This window comes from Ctenopharyngodon idella, chromosome 21, assembly GCF_019924925.1.
Source record: "Ctenopharyngodon idella isolate HZGC_01 chromosome 21, HZGC01, whole genome shotgun sequence".
Lineage (NCBI taxonomy): Eukaryota > Metazoa > Chordata > Actinopteri > Cypriniformes > Xenocyprididae > Ctenopharyngodon > Ctenopharyngodon idella.
This window is the reverse complement of record NC_067240.1, coordinates 3,336,685-3,356,165: the sequence shown is the minus strand read 5'-3', so window position 1 is coordinate 3,356,165 and position 19,481 is coordinate 3,336,685. Positions and strand designations below refer to the sequence as shown.

Genomic DNA, 19,481 nt, shown 5'->3' with positions numbered 1-19,481 from the left:
ACATCAACTTTGAGGACAAAATGTTCACTTGCTGCCTAATGTATCCCACCCACTAACATGATAAAGAGATGATCAGTGTTATTCACTTCACCTGTCAGTGCTCATAATGTTATGCCGGTGTATATATGTGTATGTATTTATACACACACACGCATATTATATATTTTCAAACTTTTATGTTAAATGCAATTAATCACGATTAATCGATTTGACAACACTAAAAACAATATAATTTCAAATATAATCTGATTTATTTAAGATAATTAAACTATACTAACTAATGTTATCTATTCAAGTTGAAAACTTTCTGTAAAAATAATATAGTGCTTTAAGGTTAGTAACTAATAATGTAGGTTTTAATAAACTATTTTTTTTTTTTCCATCTGCTTAAAAAGAGACAAAATGTTCAGACACCAACAGCACAATTTCCTGAGAATGACCCATGTGTGTGTGAGATTTAAGAAACACATCAAAACACATTTGAATGTGTATCAGAAATTTTTACTTGGTTTTGTTTAAAGCCATATTGTGTACATTAGGCAGTCTTCCCAACAAAAGAAAAGTTCAAATAAAAATCATAAAATAAAATATGAACATATACATTAAAAAAAAAAAAAAAAGATACATTAACGCATAGGATTTTTGTACTTGCAAACATGTGAACAGTTTGCACGAGTCTTTCTGTTCTGTTTCTTTTTGTTCTTTCTCTTATTTTTTTTTGTAAAATTATAAAATTTTTAAACGTAAAATGTACACTTTGTCTTTGAGGTGACCTCCAGCATACAGCTCAGAGACAGTTAAGGCCATGATAGTGTTGGAACGTTGCTACGACAACAGTCATTATGACGTCATCATCCCCTTTGAGTCAACCAATCATATGTGACGTGCAGGTCACCTGATCCAAACTTGAGTCAGTCCAACATTTGTGAAAAGATGGCAACATTTTGTTTGTTTGCCGTCTGAGCATTTGAGTTCGCAGTTTCTAGTCTGTGGAGTGTAAGATTTCAGCAAGACATTTTCAAGAGTTTATGGCATCATATTCATCTTTAAAAGACCTTAAAAGCATATATATATGTAGTAGATTTTATATATGACCTTTTTGGCATTTATTTCTGTGGGTATTCGCTTGCAGAGGTCTAAAATGTACATTTTACATATTTGATAACTCAGCTGGCACATTCATAAACAGTCGACTCTTCCCTGATTGGACGCAGCCACTAAGTAAATAATGCACAAACCACATATTGCTTGTTATATCTATGCATTCCCATAATGCCACTGCTTTAACAGGCACTCCATGTTGGTGTCGTCGTCATCTATATGCATGCCCCTCCGTGCCTGTAGGGGGCAGTGCATAAATGACTTGACCTCGCAAAATGTGCGTTTGTGTATGAGAACGTGTTTGAGTGAGTGTATCAGTGTATATGTGTGTTTCGAAGGACAGATGGCACCGTACTGTCCACGACTTCCCTTCATACGGACGAGAAATGAATGCTTTTTCGCCCAAATAAAATGAATTAAAAATCACTTAAAAAAATGAAAGGAAAGCAGAATGACCACATTAAGAGTTGCTTCTCTTTCATCCGTCTTGCTCAGGCTTGTTCTTTATCGGTTCTCCACAGCTGCTCCTTGACCTCCGGTGGCAGAGTGTTGAAGAGATCCTCCTCCACGATCAGCCCGGAGCGCTTGAGAAGGCGACATTCGGAGAGCTCCACCGGTAATCCCTCCAGCCGGTTGCCGCGGAGCTCCAGCTGCGTGAGGCCCGTTAACTCTCCGAAACGCGACGGCAACACTGTAAGGCAGTTATTTCCCAGATTCAGCGTCCTCAGCTTCTTACACTGAAACAGCTCGGGTGGCAATGTCTCGATCTGAAAGGGAAAAAAACCCCCCAATTATTTCATTTGTTAACATTAGTTAAAGACACACTATGTAAATGTTCACCACTAGAGGTCGCTTATTCAAAACAAAGGTGTAGCTTAATGATGGCTTGATTTTGTGGAATCATGGGAGGTGTTGTCTTCACCTCACAGTCGGTGGAAAAGAATCAGGACGGACTCGGGCAGAAATCATGTTCATGAATGCGATTATTAACGTTACTGTAGTATGAAGCAGAGCAGGACCGAGTGATGTGGGAGCTAAATGAGGCCGCTGGAGCGACTGCTAATGAGAGACGAGCGCGACACACTACTTGAGAGCAGCAGGACTTTTATTATGCCACAGTCGCCACTTACACTTCTTCCGGTCAAGCATATGTGGGGTAAAGCAGTGGTGTTTATCATATTAGATACATTTGTGTTGAAAGTTGTTATAATGCTCGACAGCTGCTATGAGACACTTGTTGCACACTGTAGTAAGCTAGATCGATTTTAGGCATGGTAAACCATGGTACTCGCGGTAAATCAAGAAAACAAGATTTAAGCAATGAGACTTACTGTGTTGAGCTATATAACATGATTAGTTTTCTGTTGATGAATGAATCCAAACAGTTGTTCCCTTGTCTGATAAAACAAATAATATATTAAAGCGTCTTTGGTGTTTCCATGGTTTCTACAAAAAAAAAAAAAAAAAAAATTGAGGGTAACGCGGGTATGATGTCATTGATAGGCAACACACGAACACAGTCCTGTGTCCTGGTTAAAATTGCTTATTTCTCTGGATTTAAACATTCTTGGAAACATTTGGGATAATGTAAGTACACAAGTCAACAAAATATATAACACTGTTCTAGTGGTTTTTGGATATTTTAATCCAAAAATCTTACATATTGTGCCTTTAAAAAGTTAATTCAACCAAAAATGAAATTAATTTTGATTTTATGGTGAACTATCCATTTAATGTTAATGACTGCATGTGCTAATATATTTTCATTAACTAACATTAACAAAGATGAATAAATGTTAAAATATATATATATTGCTCATGTTACTTCATGTTAGTTAATATGCTACTAAATAATGTTAACAAATGAAACCTTATTTGTAAAAGTGTTACCAACATTTTTAAACTTAAATGAACACTATTTGTACACAATATTTATTAAACTCACAGAAAGTATTCCTGTTATGATTAAAACAAGTGTTTTTGAAGAACATGATCTTTTTTTTTTTTTTTTTGCAATATTAGGTTATTACACCCATTAAATTTTTCTATTTGCACAGGAAAATATATAGTTTACCTATTTTTTGAGAATTTAAAATGTGATTTTAAAGTCCCCCTGTGGTGAAAATCAAGTTTTTACTGTTGTTTATGTCTATGTGATGTTTTTAATGTGCTTTAAGACGAGTGGATCTCTGAGCTGGTGTGAGTGGTTCAATAGCTAATAAACCTTTCAATTATTTTTTGTCAAAGTAAGATAAATAAATGTACTTTATGTAAATGTAAACTAAATAATGTAAAATATAACTGTAAAATTTGATTTCAGCTATTTCAGTTTTGTTCAGCACATAACGGATAATGTAGTAGGTCACAGTAGGGTGATCCGGTGTCTTGGTTTGGGTTTATTTTGCGATAATGATCAGCTGATTGGATTGATACGAGAAACCCAAAACCAGCACCGCCTATGCAGGGAATCATTTGTTCATCAAAACAGTCAGTTATCCATTTTAACAGCTGTAATGCCACAATAATTGACCGCAGAATGCCACGACTGACCAATCAGAATCAAGTATTCCAGAGAGCTCTGTAATATAATCTATCTGTAATAAACAACGTGCCCCATTTAAAGCCACTTGCTCGGCAGGGCGGAGACCCTGAAAACATATTATACACAGGAAAACCAATTATCTCCAGAGTAAGCTGCTAATTTTTGGCCCACACACATGCACACACACGCGCACGCACACACTCTAAAAAAAAAAAAAAAAAGAAAAGAAAAAAAAAGCAAACATATGCATCTAGTTATGGTCCACCTTGATTCTCAACAAATACCACAAATTACACAACTCATTTAGATAATAATGAGCTAATGAAGGAACCGGGAAGAGAGAAAGAGAGAAAAAGAGATAGAGAGAGTATGTTTGTGTTATGTTAGTATTATTGAGATAATATTGTAGTTTATTATTAATATTTGTATATTTTCCATTAGATTATAGACCAAAGGGTCTATGTCTGTCTATGTACACTACCAGTCAAAAGTTTGGAAACATTACTATTTTTAATGTTTTTGAACGAAGTCTCTTATGCTCATTAAGGCTGCATTTATTTCATAATAAATACAGAAAAAACAATAATATTGTGAAATATTATTACAATTTAAAATTATGGTTTTCTATTTTAATATACTTTAAAATATAATTTATTTCTGTGATGCAAAGCTGAATTTTCAGCATCATTACTCCAGTCTTCAGTGTCACATGATCCTTCAAATATGCTGATTTATTATCAATATTGGAAACAGTTTAATATTATTTTATAACCTGTGAGACTTTTTCAGGATTCTTTGATGAATAAAAGGTTCAAAAATATCAGCATTTATTTAAAATAGAAATCTTTTGTAACAATATACACTACCGTTCAAAAGTTTGGGGTCAGTAATTTTTTCTCTCTCTTTTTTTTGAATAAAAATAATACTTTTATTCAGCACAGATGTGTTAAATTGATAAAAAGTGATAGTAAAGATTTATATTGTTAGAAAAGATTTATATTTTGAATAAATGCTGTTCTTTTTAACCTTTTATTCATCAGTGAATCCTGAAAAAAAGTATCACAGGTTCCAAAAAAATATTAAGCAACACAACGGTTTCCAACATTGATAATAACTGAGTATCAAATCATCATATTAGAATGATTTATGAAGGATCATGTGACACTGAAGACTGGAGTAATGATGCTGAAAATTCAGCTTTGATCACAGGAAAAAATTACATTTTAAAGTATATTAAAATAGAAAACCATAATTTTAAATTGTAATAACATTTCACAATATTATTGTTTTTTCTGTATTTATTATGAAATAAATGCAGCCTTAATGAGCATAAGAGACTTCGTTCAAAAACATTAAATTAGTAATGTTTCCAAACTTTTGACTGGTTGTATAGTTTTTATTAATTTAATTTTATTAATATATATATATATATATATATATATATATATATATATATATATATATATATATATATATATATATAGCGAGTAACCAATTTGACACCCCATGTCAGTTATCGTAAGTAACAAAAATGTTTTTTTTTTTTTTTTTTTTTTAATGGTTTAAGTTGTAGTTTACTATAATAACCCTGGTGCTCACACTTCTCGACAGGAGGTCCCATAAACCCGCTATTTTCAGAAACATGCCACACACACTCTCAAACACACCCGTTACTAAAAACAACCACAAGTGCACGTCAAACTCAAAACACATGAGAGAGACAGGTTTTGTGTGCTGCATAATAATGTTCCTGGACTTTATGTCTGTACATTCCCTGTTTACCTCCTTGGAATTATCTGACTCGCATCCAAAGAATCCAGATTCAGTAAAACAACGGCGCCGTCTAATGCCGCTTCCACCCTAGAGAGAGCTCAGATGGGCGTTTGACGGATAGGTGTGCACAACATGCATTTTGAGTGTGTGGAAAGAGCCGAGTTGCTTTGAAATCAGGAATACAGCAAACAGGATTTCTGGACCCGTTAATTAAGACGTGAGCAAGTTAGTATAATGAAAGATTATGAAAACATCCTTCTTTGAAATGACGTGCACTGATAAGACAATAAGACCAAAGCTGAATTTTCAGCATCATTACTCCAGTCTTCAGTGTCACATGATCCTTCAGGAATCATTTTGCTGAATATAAAGTTTAAAAGAAAAGCATTTATTTAAAATAGAATCTTTTGTAGCATTATAAAATGTTTTTAATGTCACTTTTAAATCAATTTCAATTTCAAAACTATTAATTTCTTTTTCTTTCTTCTTTTTTTAACAAATTTTGAATTATGGGAGGCACTTCCGGTTTGGGGAAGTTCCACTCAAAAAGACAAATAATTTCAGATGATAAGGTTGTGCTACAAATAATCCTTATCTGTCTGTTTTATTTTCAGACGTCAGAAGAATAACATATCGCTTGGTATTTTAATGCGACATGGTATAGCAAATATATGAGCTGGATTCTTTTCCTCCTGATTCTTTTCTTTTTTTTCTTTGTATTCCGCACATATTCTGCTCACTTGTGGAATGCTTTCCCAATTCAGTTTACGATATATCTCATGAATGATTCACTGGAATGCACTGAGAATCTTGTTTTTTCTCCCCAGATCTTTTGTCACTTACCAGGTTTGTTTTCATACGGATGCTTTAAGATATAATTGCCTCCACTTTTCACTTCTAATCCCTATTAGCAGTGTGTTCTGGACTAGAGGTCTGCACGGGACTGTTTTTTTCGTCCCGCTCCCGCAATGGTTCTATTCTGCACACACCCGCTCCCGCCTAAAATTCACTCTGTGTTCACCCGCTATCCGCATATAGTGATTTTCTTCCCGACCCGACGGGTCCTGCTAAAGATCGTTTCCAGAATCTCGCGTTTAAACTTCCCCTAAAAGAAAGAGTGATTGGGGATAACAAATATAAAATGTTGCATATACAAGATTTGTATTTGTTATTTGTCTATGATGCTGTCAACACCCTAAAAAATGTCAGAGAAAAAATGTCACAAAGAATAATAGACTAAATATCACAGAGAAAAATAGGCTAAATTAAATAGCCTACAACATGTCCCTCAAAACTATAGGCTATGCCAAAATTACATAAACGAAAACTGTTGGCTTACTAGCTATACTGCAAAATGAAATCTTTTTTAACATCCACGCAAGAACAGAATGGCGCTGACTGACGACCGTTTCAGAACGTCTCTCCTCCAAAATTCGATCACAAAGGTTGAATGTTCTCTGAAGGTGCACTTGCGCAGACCTCTAATGCAAATAACATATCTTGCCAGGTTTCTCAGGACAGGGAACTGGTGACTGTGGGAACGCCACCACTGCAGAAAGTTTTGTTCACTTCAAGTTCAAGCACAGATGTCAAAGCATCTTGGGAGCGACCGGGTTATTGTCAGACCGCCTGCTCCCGCCTAAAGTATACTAAAGTTACCGACCGCAATCCGCCTTTCATTCAAAATGTAATCCCGCACAGCAAGAAATCTTATCGGGTCCCGCGGTCCCTGCAGACCTCTATTCTGGACCGTTTCTAAAGCTTATGTCTATCTTTCTCTGTAAAACTGCAGCTGACACAAACTCAGATAACACCTTCTTATGAAATCTCTCAGGAACATGAGGTGACGTGCATATGCAAGTCTGCACATTTATGCTCAACTCACTCTGTTCGCCGTCACTGCAAAGTACTGCAGGTTCTGTAGGAAGCCGATGTCCGGAGGGATGCTGGTCAGGTTGTTGTGGCTGAGGTCCAGGTAACGCAGCTTCCTGCAGAAGAACAGCTGAGCGGGAATCTTCTCGATCTTGTTCCTGTTCAGGTAGAGTCGCTCCAGGTTGGTGAGGGTGCCGATCTGGATGGGGATGTAGGCGATCTGGTTGTACCAGAGTTTGAGGCACACCAGTCTGTGGAGATGCTGGAAGCTGATGATCTCCTCGATAGTCTTCAGGTTGTTGTCCTTCAGATCAATCTCCTACAGAGAGAAGTTATGATGTGCACATCAGAATAAAAGAACAGAGCCCAAGGGGAAATTCCTATGGTAAGCAGCCAAACTTTAGGAAATGAACAACATTTATATGATGAGGCAAGTTTAAAGGGGGCATATCATGAAGATCTGACTTTCTCCGTGTTTAAGTGCTGTAATCGGGTCCCCAGTGCATCTACCAAGCAAGAAAATGTGAAAAAGGACTTTGTTTTGGTAAGCCTTTATCTGCAAGCATGTGAAAATATGAGCCGTTCAGATTTCGCTCCCCTAGACATAGGACATAGGAAGGGGATCTTATTATAATATTACCGCCCCTTAATCTGCCCGTGTACCAGTTCTAATGCCATTGGCAAAAGTTCGAGCAAAGCATGAACAATGTAAGGCTAAACACCGTTACTGACAATCCTCATTTTGGCTGCGTGAGATTCTCCAGCTTTGTTGTTGTTGACCAACTGAAGTGTGAGCTGTTAAAGCTCCGCCCTCTTCTGGAAAGGGGGCTGGGAGCAGCAGCTCATTTGCATTTAAAGGGACACACACAAAAACGGTGTGTTTTTGCTCACACCCAAATAGGGGCAAATTTGACAAGCTATAATAAATGATCTGTGGGGTATTTTGTGCTGAAACTTCACAGACACATTCTGGAGACACCAGAGACTTATATTACATCTTGTGAAAAGGGGCATAATAGGTCACCTTTAAAGAGGACCTATTATGCCCTTGATTTTGTTTTTGGGCTCTACTAGAATAGGTCTGTCAGTAACGCTCTGTTTAGTTCCTGTCTCTATGAAGCCCCTCCTTCTGAAAAGCACAATGTGCTCTGATTGGTCGGCTGGAGCAGTGTGTCGTGATTGGTCAAGCGCTTTGAGCGTGTTTGGGAAATGTCCCGCCCCTTACCATAACTGCCAGTTTCAACACACTACTAACTAAGTCAACCAGGCCCCGCCCCTTTATTTCACATATGAATTATTTAAATGAGTAATATTGTGACATGTTCATTCCCAGAAAAGATGACTCAAGACTACAATGGAGGCGTTTCAGGGAGTTCAGTAACACTGATATAGAGAATAACTCCAGCTGGAGGGACTTTGAAGACCTTTTTCATGCTCAAACAGCAACATCACACACTAAAGAGAAGCATAACAGGTTCTCTTTAAGACACTCAAATCATCTGATTTTACTTGCATACATTAGTTCTGTAGTATCTAATTATATGCACAGGTTTTATGGATGACTAAGATTACCTGTAGATTGTGCAGGCTGAATATGGAGTGGGGGATCCTCTCTAGATCACAGCGCACCAGCTCCAGCTCCGTCAGGTTCACCATCTTCTTCAGACTGTTCAGAACCATCAGTTTGGTCCCTTCATTATTGATGGACAGCTTCTGCAAGTGAACGCCAACGTCTGTCACCACCTGCAGGGGGAAAAAGACGTACTTGAATCATTATTTTGTCCTAAAAGAAATCGCAAAATGCAATTCCGTTATTCCGATTAAAAGCAAAACCAGAACTAAAGAACAGTGGGACAGTTATTAGAATTTCCCTACTGATCTTATATCTTCACTTTATATATTAAATTAAAAATTTTTGTAACATTTTCTTCAGAATATTTACAAAAAGTACCTACACTAATAGCGTAGCACAATGAATAAATACAGTAGCTATTTGAATATTGGTAAGCATGATCTCTGAATGAAAGTCATGAGTGGAACTATTTGTTATATATAGTTAAAATATATTAATAATATATAATTATATAACTTATTAATTTATATACAATAATTTATTATATAAATATATATTATATAGTATATAATATAAAAATATAGGTTATACAGATTATTACATAGACAAAAGTATGATCATTAATCAAAATATTTTACAAAAAGATAAAATAAATATTTTTGTGTGTATATATATTATTTATATATATTATTATATATTATTATAATGATATATTATTTCAATTGAATTTAAAATTTATATAAAATTTACCTTTTATTTTTTGGTAAAAATTTTTTTATTATATTAATTATAATTATAATACTTATATAGAAATAATATTATATATATATATATATATATATATACATACACACACACACACACACACACACGGTATATTATATATACATATACACACATGTATAATTTATTTTGTATTATACAGATTATTATATAGACGATTATTTATCAAAATACTTTACAAAAAGATTACATTGATTATTGATTATATTATATTATTTAAACTATTTAAAAGATATATTATTTGAACTGTAACATATTTATATAAAATTTTCCTTTTTATTTTTCGGTAAAAAAAAATAAATAAAAAAAAAATAAAAAAATCACAGGTTTTGTCTTTATGATAATGTGCACTGATAAATAATAATAAATAATCTCAATTTTAAATGTAATCTTTCATCAGCATGGTATTACCGTCATCAGATACACATACTGTGATATGCTTCCACACAGTAAGAATATTTATATGAATATTTATATGAATTTATATTAATTTCTGTCATTAACATCATCTTACCTGAGGCAGTTTAGTGAGGTTGCTCTTGAGCCGCAGGACCTTGAGCCTCTTGAGCTCCCGTAGGCCGTCGATGACGATGAATCGGTTGTTCTCCGCGCTAAGGTTTCCAGTGAGATGGAGCTCGCTGAGGTTCTTGAGGCTGTAGATCCACAGCGGAATCTCCTTAATGTCTGTGAACTTTATGTGTAGTGATTTAAGGTTCTCGCGGAGAAAGGCCAGAGCGGGAGCCTCGATTTTGGCCGGTGTGTGGTACAGCCACATCTCCCTCAGGTTACACAGCTGTGCGATAATGGGCGGGATCGTAACGTCAGGGATCAGCTCCAATTTCAGCACCTGGATGAAATGGATGGATGAAAAAGATAATGAGTGTATTTTTTTATACTTTCTCCCATACCAACGTAATATGCAAAGGCAACATTACATAAACTCTTCTCAAGTTGATTAGGCATCCTAAAAAGCCGATTGGCCAAAGGTGTGAGATTGGGACGGGAACCTATTTCTTTAACCAATAGCATAGAGGATATTATTACGGAAACCTCATTATTTTGCAGTTTCATCTGATGTCAGCGGCACAGAAATTACACACTTCGCCTTTAACAACAAAAGGCCTGAAAGAAAAAAACCACAAACCATGTGGGAGGAAATACCTCTAACTTCCTTCTCAGCTGTGAAGCAAGAATGAAACCTATATCATAAGGAGGCATCATAATGCACACAAGCGGTTACTTAAGAAGAAGCTGATTTGAACTTGTGTAGGGCTGCACAAATTTGGGGGAAAAAATTAATTCATATTTTTCTGTTAAAATCATCAGGAAATCAAAATGGACGATTCAACACTCAACTTCCTATGATCCAATCAATTACCGAAGGACAAAATCGAGTCCCACCCTACATTTTTTCTCATTCCAGAAGCTGATTCACTTGGGAAGAAAAGACTATTGCAAGCAACTTCCGTTTCATGCCGACTTTAAAGATTCCAGTTTAAAATGCTATTTTGTTAGAGCTCCAATAATAATAATAATAATAATAATAATAATTATTATTATTATTTCTACTACTACTACTACTACTACTACTAAATACAAATATTTAATGTTAATTTATTATTTATAAAAATTATTAATACTATTATTACTAAATACAAATATAAACAAAATAAGAAATATTATTGTAATATTTCACTGTGAAATTAAAAATTCTCTACACTATTTTTTTTTTTTTTTTTACAGTAAATGTTAACATTTATGGCTGTCCTTTTCATTTTCATTCATTTTCAAATGGTTAACCATCATCTAACAATTTATTTTGGTGGTAAACCGCATGGAGCCCAAAAGCTTCTCTTTTGTTGACAACAGCTGGTTTATAAGCACTTCTCATTACAAGTATGGGAAGATGGTTGGTGCATGTTGCGTTTTCAAAATGCACATTATTAATCATCCCAAACTCAGAAGTTCATGGCCCTGTTTCCACCTGGTATTAAGATGAGTTTTGGTCGACAGATCACAGACGAGGGAGACACATTCCTGTTTACACCTTGTGTTTTAATCCATCTCTTTTGACCACTTCTGTCCTGATTTCTTCGAGGGGAGGGTCTATGGGCTTTTTCAAATCTTTCAATCTCATGGACAAAATAAGCTTGCGCAATTTACATATGAACAGGACCAGAAACGACAGAAAAACATACAAAGAGCAGCAGCTTTAATTTCTGCTCTGACAGCCGCTAGACAAAGAGTGCGTGTTAGAAATCATGAATGGTGAGAGAACATTGTGCTTGGTACATTTTTCGTCTTCAAACCAAACTTGGGTCTTCAGCCGACAAAGTTTAAATCCCGTCTGGCTAGCGTGCTTCCCATAATGTTTATGTGTTAGGTCAGTAGGCAAAGAGAAGGCGGACTTTAGAGGCATTTTTGACTACCTCTGGAAGCGGTCTCAAAACGTTTTCGACCCCTTTACCTGTATTTAGTAGGGGTGTAACAGTACATGCATTTGTCCCGAACCGTACGGTACGGACGTACCGATTTCAAAACACTGCTTCATGAAGCTTCGAAGCTTTATGAATCTTTTGTTTCGAATCAGTGGTTCGGAGCGTGTATCAAACTGCCAAAGTCACGCCCCCCAGTGGTGAACCATTGAAATTTCGAAACACTTATGACGTAACGAAGCCTCGTTTACTGAAATCACGTGACTCCTTGAGACGACACCAAAAGATTCATACTGGAGAAAAGCCATACCTCATGTGAGAGGAGCTTCACACACTCGAGTAAACTACTGACTCATTTGCGAAAGCGTTGACACTGAGCAAAGTTCATGCTTGGATCCTTCACTTTAAAGTTACTGTGAATGCTTTTCATCTCATTTGTCAATCAAAAGCAACTTCAGGCTATAAAATCTCCATCTTTAAAGGGTTAGTTCACCCAAAAATGAAAATTCAGTCATTAATTACTCACCCTCATGTCGTTCCACACCCGTAAGACCTTTGTTCATCTTTGGAACACAAATTAAGATATTTTTGATAAAATCCGATGGCTCAGTGAGGCCTCCATTGACACATTGAACACTTTCAATGCCCAGAAAGCTACTAAAGACATATTTAAAACAGTTTATGTGAGTACAGTAGTTCAACCTTAATGTTGTGTAGCAAGGAGAATACATTTTGTGCACCAAAAAAAACAAAATAATGACTTTATTCAACAATATCCAGTAATGGGCGATTTCAAAACACTGCTTCATGAAGCTTTGAAGCTTTATGAATCTTTTGTTTCGAATCAGTGGTTCGGAGCGTGTATCAAACTGCCAGAATCACGTGATTTCAGTAAACGAGGCTTCGTTACGTCATAAGTGTTTCGAAACGTTTCGAAATGAATGGTTCACATGACTTTGGGAAGACCTTTACTTTGTCCAGCGACTTGATAAAACACCAGAGAATTCATACTGGAGACAAACCGTACAAGTGCTCACACTGTGGAAAGTGTTTCACTCAGATAGGTGCCTTGAAATCTCATGTGAGAGTTCATACTGGAGGGAAATCTAAACGAAATATGGTCTCAAAACGTTTTCGACCCCTTTACACCTGTATTTAGTAGGGGTGTAACGGTACATGTATTTTAAACAATCAGACGTACCGATTTCAATCTTTTGAATCTTTTGTTTTGAATCAGTGGTTCGGAGCGTGTATCAAACTGCCAAAGTCACGCCTCCCAGTTGTGAACCATTGAAATTTCGAAACCCTTATGACGTAACGAAGCCTCGTTTACTGAAATCACGTGACTTTGGCAGTTTGACACATGCTCCGAACCACTGAAAACAAAAAGAAACAAAAGATTCGTAAAGCTTCGAAGCTTCATGAAGCAGTGTTTTGGAATCGCCCATCACTAGATATTGTTGAATAAAGTCGCTATTTTGTTATTTTTGGCGCACAAAATGTATTCTCATCACTTCATAACATTAAGGTTGAACCACTGTAGTCACATGACCTGTTTTAAATATGTCTTTAGTAGCTTTCTGGACATCTGAAAGTGTTAATTGCTGTCAATGGAGGCCTCACTGAGCCATCGGATTTCATCAAGAATATCTTAATTTGTGTTCCGAAGAAGAACGAAGGTCTTACGGGTGTGGAACGACATGAGGGTGAGTAATTAATGACTGAATTATCATTTTTGGGTGAACTAACCCTTTAATCCTACCCAATACCTAAACTTAACCTTAATAAGCAGTCATTAGGGGTTTTATTGAGGCAGAAGTTAATAGTTAATAGTGAGAATTGGACCCTAAAACTAAAGTGTGGCCATTTTTCCACTTGTGATCTGATTGACTAAAATGCATCCTGATATCAGGTGTGAACAGGGCCCATGTGAAGCAGCGAATACTGTGAAATGAGACGCACTGATTTTTAAAATTAAATCTCAGCCTTTGCGATTTAATAATCGCAATAAGCCATATCAAGATTTTGGATTCATTTTGATTAACTGTGCAGCCCTACTTGTGTGGATGTTTAGTAGGGAACAGGCTACATTCAGCAAGTCTACATCAAGCCTATAAGCATGACCTTCTAACATGTGACTTGAACCTTTGAATATGTAACTGGTAGGTTATTTATATATATACAAACATTCAAGCATGCAATCCTACACACCTCCAGCTCTACCAGGTCAAACACCGTGTCTGGAATCCCGCTCAGCATGAAGAGGTGCAGCTCTAGTTTCTCCTGCGAATTCTTGGTTATCCTCTGTCGGAGTTTCTCCAGAGTCCATTCGTTATTCAGGTTCAGCTGCCGCAGTTTGTTTTCGCTGACCTCCGACAGGAACACGGCGAATCGCTTCGAGTACAGCGGGTCGTACTGGTCGATCATGTGCAGCATGAAGGCAAAGTCATTCTTCACGTCCGGGATGTCGCTGTAGCTGCTCTCCTCGCGGATGGACTCGAAGGAATATCGTTTTAGCGAGCGGCTAATTATCCAGTAGAGTGTGTACATGCATATGAGGCCGTAAACCACCACCAGACTGATGTAGAAGCAGGCCAGGATTTTAAAAAGTGTCGCCAGAGGATGAGCGCAGTGGTATGTGCGATAACCGGTCAGCCGCTCGATGTCCACGGTGCATGTCACGCTAAACGTGATGTAGTGAACGTAGTACATGGTGTAGCAGATAATGATGATGAACTGGAAGACTTTGATGATTATCTGCCGGATGTAAAGGCGGTGAACGATGTCGCCCTCCTCCACATGGATACGGAACTTCTTCACCTGCAAAAGGAGGATGAGATGATATACTCGGAATATTTGGGCTCTGCTACGAAACCTAGTGAACTACCTTGCCGTCTACTACCTACATAGACAACTTCATAGAAGGTATTCTAACTGAAATAGATCCATATAAACGATTTACGAGTTAATGTGACACAAACATAAAAAAAAAAAAAAAATATATATATATATATATATATATATTTTTTTTTTTTTATTAAAAAAATTAATAAAATAAAACAAAAAATACAGTAAATAACTGAGTAAAATATCATAAATATAAAAACATATTTAATAACATTTATCAATCAGCCTAAGATTAAATGTTTTATTTATTAGTATGTAAAGCAAGTATATATTTATAAATTTTAAATATATATTTTTAAATGACTACTAATAAATAGATATTTATTTAATAATGTTTAGTAATACTTTTCAGAACGGGATGAGTACATTTTATTTATTAGTATATATTACATTATAAATATATTTATTAAAAATATATTCATATATAAATATTTATTTAATAATATTTAGCAATACTTTTCAGCATTGGATGAAATAAATATATTTTATTTATTAGTATATGAAGTATGTATAAATGTATAAATCATAAATGTGCATTAAATATATTTTAATAGATAAACATTTATTTAATAATATTTAGCAATACATTTTTAGCATTGGATAAAATAAGTATATTTTGTTTATTAGTATATGAAATAAGTATAAATATATAAATTAAATTATATATTTTATTTATATATCAATACATAAATATTTATTTAGTAATATTTATCAACAATTTTCAGTATAGGATGAAATAAGTATATTTTATTTATTAGTATATGAAGTAAGTTTAAATGTACAAATTATAAAAATGTATTAAATATATTTTAATAGATAAATATTTATTTAAGAATGTTTATCAATACATTTTTTAGCATTGGATAAAATAAGTATATTTTGTTTATTAGTATATGAAATAAGTATAAATGTATAAATTATATTTATTTATATATCAATATATAAATATTTATTTAGTAATATTTATCAATACTTTTCAGTATGGGATAAAATAAGTATATTTTATTTATTAGTATAAGAAGGAAATATACATTTTTATACATTATAAAATAGATATATATCTAAATATACTGTATATAATACTATAATATAATAAAATATAATATAACAAAATACTAATATCTAAATATTTATTTAATAATATCACTACTTTTCGGCATCAGACGAAATAAGTATATAAATAACAAGAACACATTTAAAAATATAAATATAAATATATGTATTTATACATTATATACTTTTAATTTATTAGTATATGAACAGAATATAAATTTCTAAATCATAAATATATTAATATTTATGTATTTTTGTCGCAATGCAATTCTAGGATTGCCTAAAGAAGGTGTTTTGGAGGAATAAAGGAACAGTCTTCTCATCTGGAGTGCACCTATGATGCCTTGAAATGCTGACTACAGAGGCAGTTCACTAGGTATTTGAACACAGCATTATAACTAGACATCCCGCTTGTGACTCGAGACCAACCCTTAAATAAAGCATATGCACACACCTTCTCAAACAGTGCCTTGGCCTGCTCCCCTTCCTTCTTATCCAAGACACCCGTCTCCGAACGGTCCACGATGCCCTGCTCAATCCGGGACTTGGTCCTCTGCAGCATTGGAACGCTCGCTTCCACATCATGGTCACTCACGCTGGAGGCTTTCTTATCCATTGAGCCGTTCATCTTCCCCGTAGGCTTTGGGTCGCTCTCCTCCACCACCGTCTCAGACAGCGCACGCGTCGTCCACGGCGAGTCGAAACATTTCAACAGAATGGACACAAAATGCTCCAGCTTCGAACTGGTCCGCGGAAACTTAAACCAGAAGTTGCTACATGCTAGAAAAATCAGGGTATGCAGCAGCACCAGATACGGGAAGTACTTGGCGAACCAGTGGAGCTTGTTCTCGTAACATACGGCGTCCACATAGTTGTACTGGTGTCTGTCGAGGTCGTACTGGATGCCCTTCGGTTCGGTGTTGTGCGCCACGCTGACATTGAGGTGTTCGCAGGTCTGGTTGACGACCCATTTGCATGGAAGGCAAATCATCTTGTCCTGCGTAACCTGCAGTGTGCCACCGAACACTGCGATCATCAGCATGACGATGGAGATGTAGTCTGTGAACACGTCCCACCATGGTTTCAGAATTCGATACGCCGGCTGCGTGTCAGCAAAGTACCGCAACTCAGTGATGGGAATCATGACGGTTTACCTGAGAAACAGAGCGGACAAGAGTGAAAATGACAATAATTGGCAACATCATTTCTACCTAAAATAAATACATATTTGAAATACGGTCATTTCTACAATAAATGAAAATAAAATGACATTAAAAAGGCACAATATGTAAGATTTTTGGATTTAATATACAAAAACCATGAACGGTTATATATTTTGTTGACTTACATTATCCCAAATGTTTCCAAGAATGTTTAAATCCAGAGAAATAATAAACTAATCATTGTTATATAGCTCAGCATGTTTAGTCTTATTGTTTAAATCTAGTTTTCTTGATTTACCGCGAGTACCATGTTTTTACCATGACTAATATCGATCTAGCTTACTGCAGTGTCCCATAGCAGCCGCCGAGCGAACGCACAGAGTAGCATTATAACAACTTTCAACATATAAATGTATCTAAAACGATAAACAGCACTGCGTTACCCCACATACGCTTGACCGGAAGAAGCGGAAGCAGCGACTGTGGCATAATAAAAGTCCCGCTGCTCTCGAGACATGTGTCACACTCGTCTCTCATTAGCAATCGCTCCAGCGGCCTCGTTTCTGCTTCAACATCACTCGGTCCTGCTCTGCTTCATACTACAGTAACATTAATAATCTCATCCATTAATCTAATTTCTGCTTGAATCCCATCCCGATTCTTTTCCGCCAGCTGTAGACGTGAAGATGCTAAATGAATAAGCGACCTCTAGTGGCGAAAATGTACATATTGTGCCTTTAAGTTTAAAAAAAAAAAAAATCCATAAAAAGGTAATTTCTACAATAAAATATATTAAACAAATCAATAACAATATTTTGCATAGGCATTTCTAAGCATTTCATATTAGGCTAAAACTTTTGCAAAAGGTAATATTTACCCAAATATAAAATAAATGAAATAAAAGAAATAAATAAAATGTTTAAGCCTTTCATATTCTCATCTCAGCTGTTCGCAAAGGGTAATTTGTACCTTAAAATAAAATTAATGAATACATAAATAAAATATTATGCTTAAGGTCATTTCTAAGCCTTTCATTTAATTCTTAACCTTTTCAAAAGGTAATTTCTACCTATGGATAAAATATAATAAATAATAAAATAACAATAAAACCTTTTTTTTTTTTTTTTTTGCATTGTGACATTTTATGACTATTAAGCACATTTAACTCCCTTAAAGAAACCTTTTTCCCTTTGGAATAACACCCTTTCTCTCTCCTGAACGCATGTACGGACGTTGCCGGAAGCCAGTGATTATAGTTTATACAGTTTTAAATATGGATATTTTTCTTACAAAAACCCATCGCTTCACTTCAGGAGGCATTTATTAACCCCCTGGAGTCATATGGATTACTTTTATGATGGACTGATGTGCTTTTTTTGGGCTTTAAACATTCAGGCACTATTCAATGCCATTATAAAGCTTGGAAGAGCCAGGATCATTTTTAATATAACTCTGATTGTGTTCATCTGAAAGAAGATAGTCATAAACACCTAGGATGGCTTGAGGGTGAGTAAATCATGGGTTAAATTTTCATTTTTCGGTGAACTATCCCTTTAAGATGTTCACAGAAAGACCAGGAATGTTAAAGCGGTAAACAGAAGAAAGTAATAGAAAAGGCCGTTTTGATTTCATGTTGAAGTTCTTTAAATAAAAAAAATAAAAAAAACACGTGTTTTATAATGACCTTTAACCTTGTTCTGTCTGCTGCCCCTTTCACTTCACTCACACAGTGTCTCACTTTCCAAGCCTGTCATTTATTCTTCTGCCTTTTTCTTACAGTAGCTGCGAGTCAAAGCTCAGATCATGGACACAGGAAGTGGCTGAAATGAGTCAGCAAAACATCTTGTGCTGTGCTGTGTTTGTGGGAGTACAGTTACACAGGACAAGAAAACTCCATTAAACCGCACGCACGCAAATTCAAAGTTGTACCTAATTTTAGCATTCATTTCAAAGGCATACGATGCATGCTTGGCTTATAAAGGCCATTTATGCCCCGAGGTTTCTTTACGGAGACTGGCACAACATCATTAAGGTTGCAAGATTGGATCTCAGAATTAACAACAGCTGCTGTCTGCTATAGTCAAAAGTGTGTCCCAATCATAGTATGCTGAAAACAGGATGCCAAAAGTGCCCTGATGAAATAATATTTCTGATGTATTTTGCATCCATTTGTGCTTTGAGCATTCCTGTTGCTCAAAAAAAAAAAAAAAAAAACCTTTTATAACATGTCACTTTTGATCAATTTATTGCATCCTTGCTAAATAAAAATGCATTTTTTT

General features: G+C 35.4%; 1 protein-coding gene across 1 annotated transcript in view; it reads right to left on the bottom strand.

Moving 5' to 3' along the window:
* Nucleotides 1-479: 479 nt before the first annotated feature.
* Nucleotides 480-19,481, bottom strand: part of lrrc8aa (leucine rich repeat containing 8 VRAC subunit Aa) — a 30,094-nt gene continuing 11,092 nt past the window's right edge. The window contains exons 2-7 of the mRNA XM_051877620.1: nucleotides 16,494-17,193; nucleotides 14,291-14,899; nucleotides 10,159-10,491; nucleotides 8,861-9,031; nucleotides 7,302-7,607; nucleotides 480-1,868 (exon numbers count right to left, since the gene is read on the bottom strand). Of these exons, the coding sequence (XP_051733580.1) occupies nucleotides 1,593-1,868; nucleotides 7,302-7,607; nucleotides 8,861-9,031; nucleotides 10,159-10,491; nucleotides 14,291-14,899; nucleotides 16,494-17,183 (2,385 nt within the window). The 5' untranslated portion in view covers nucleotides 17,184-17,193 and the 3' untranslated portion in view covers nucleotides 480-1,592. The remainder of the gene's footprint in view (nucleotides 1,869-7,301; nucleotides 7,608-8,860; nucleotides 9,032-10,158; nucleotides 10,492-14,290; nucleotides 14,900-16,493; nucleotides 17,194-19,481) is intronic.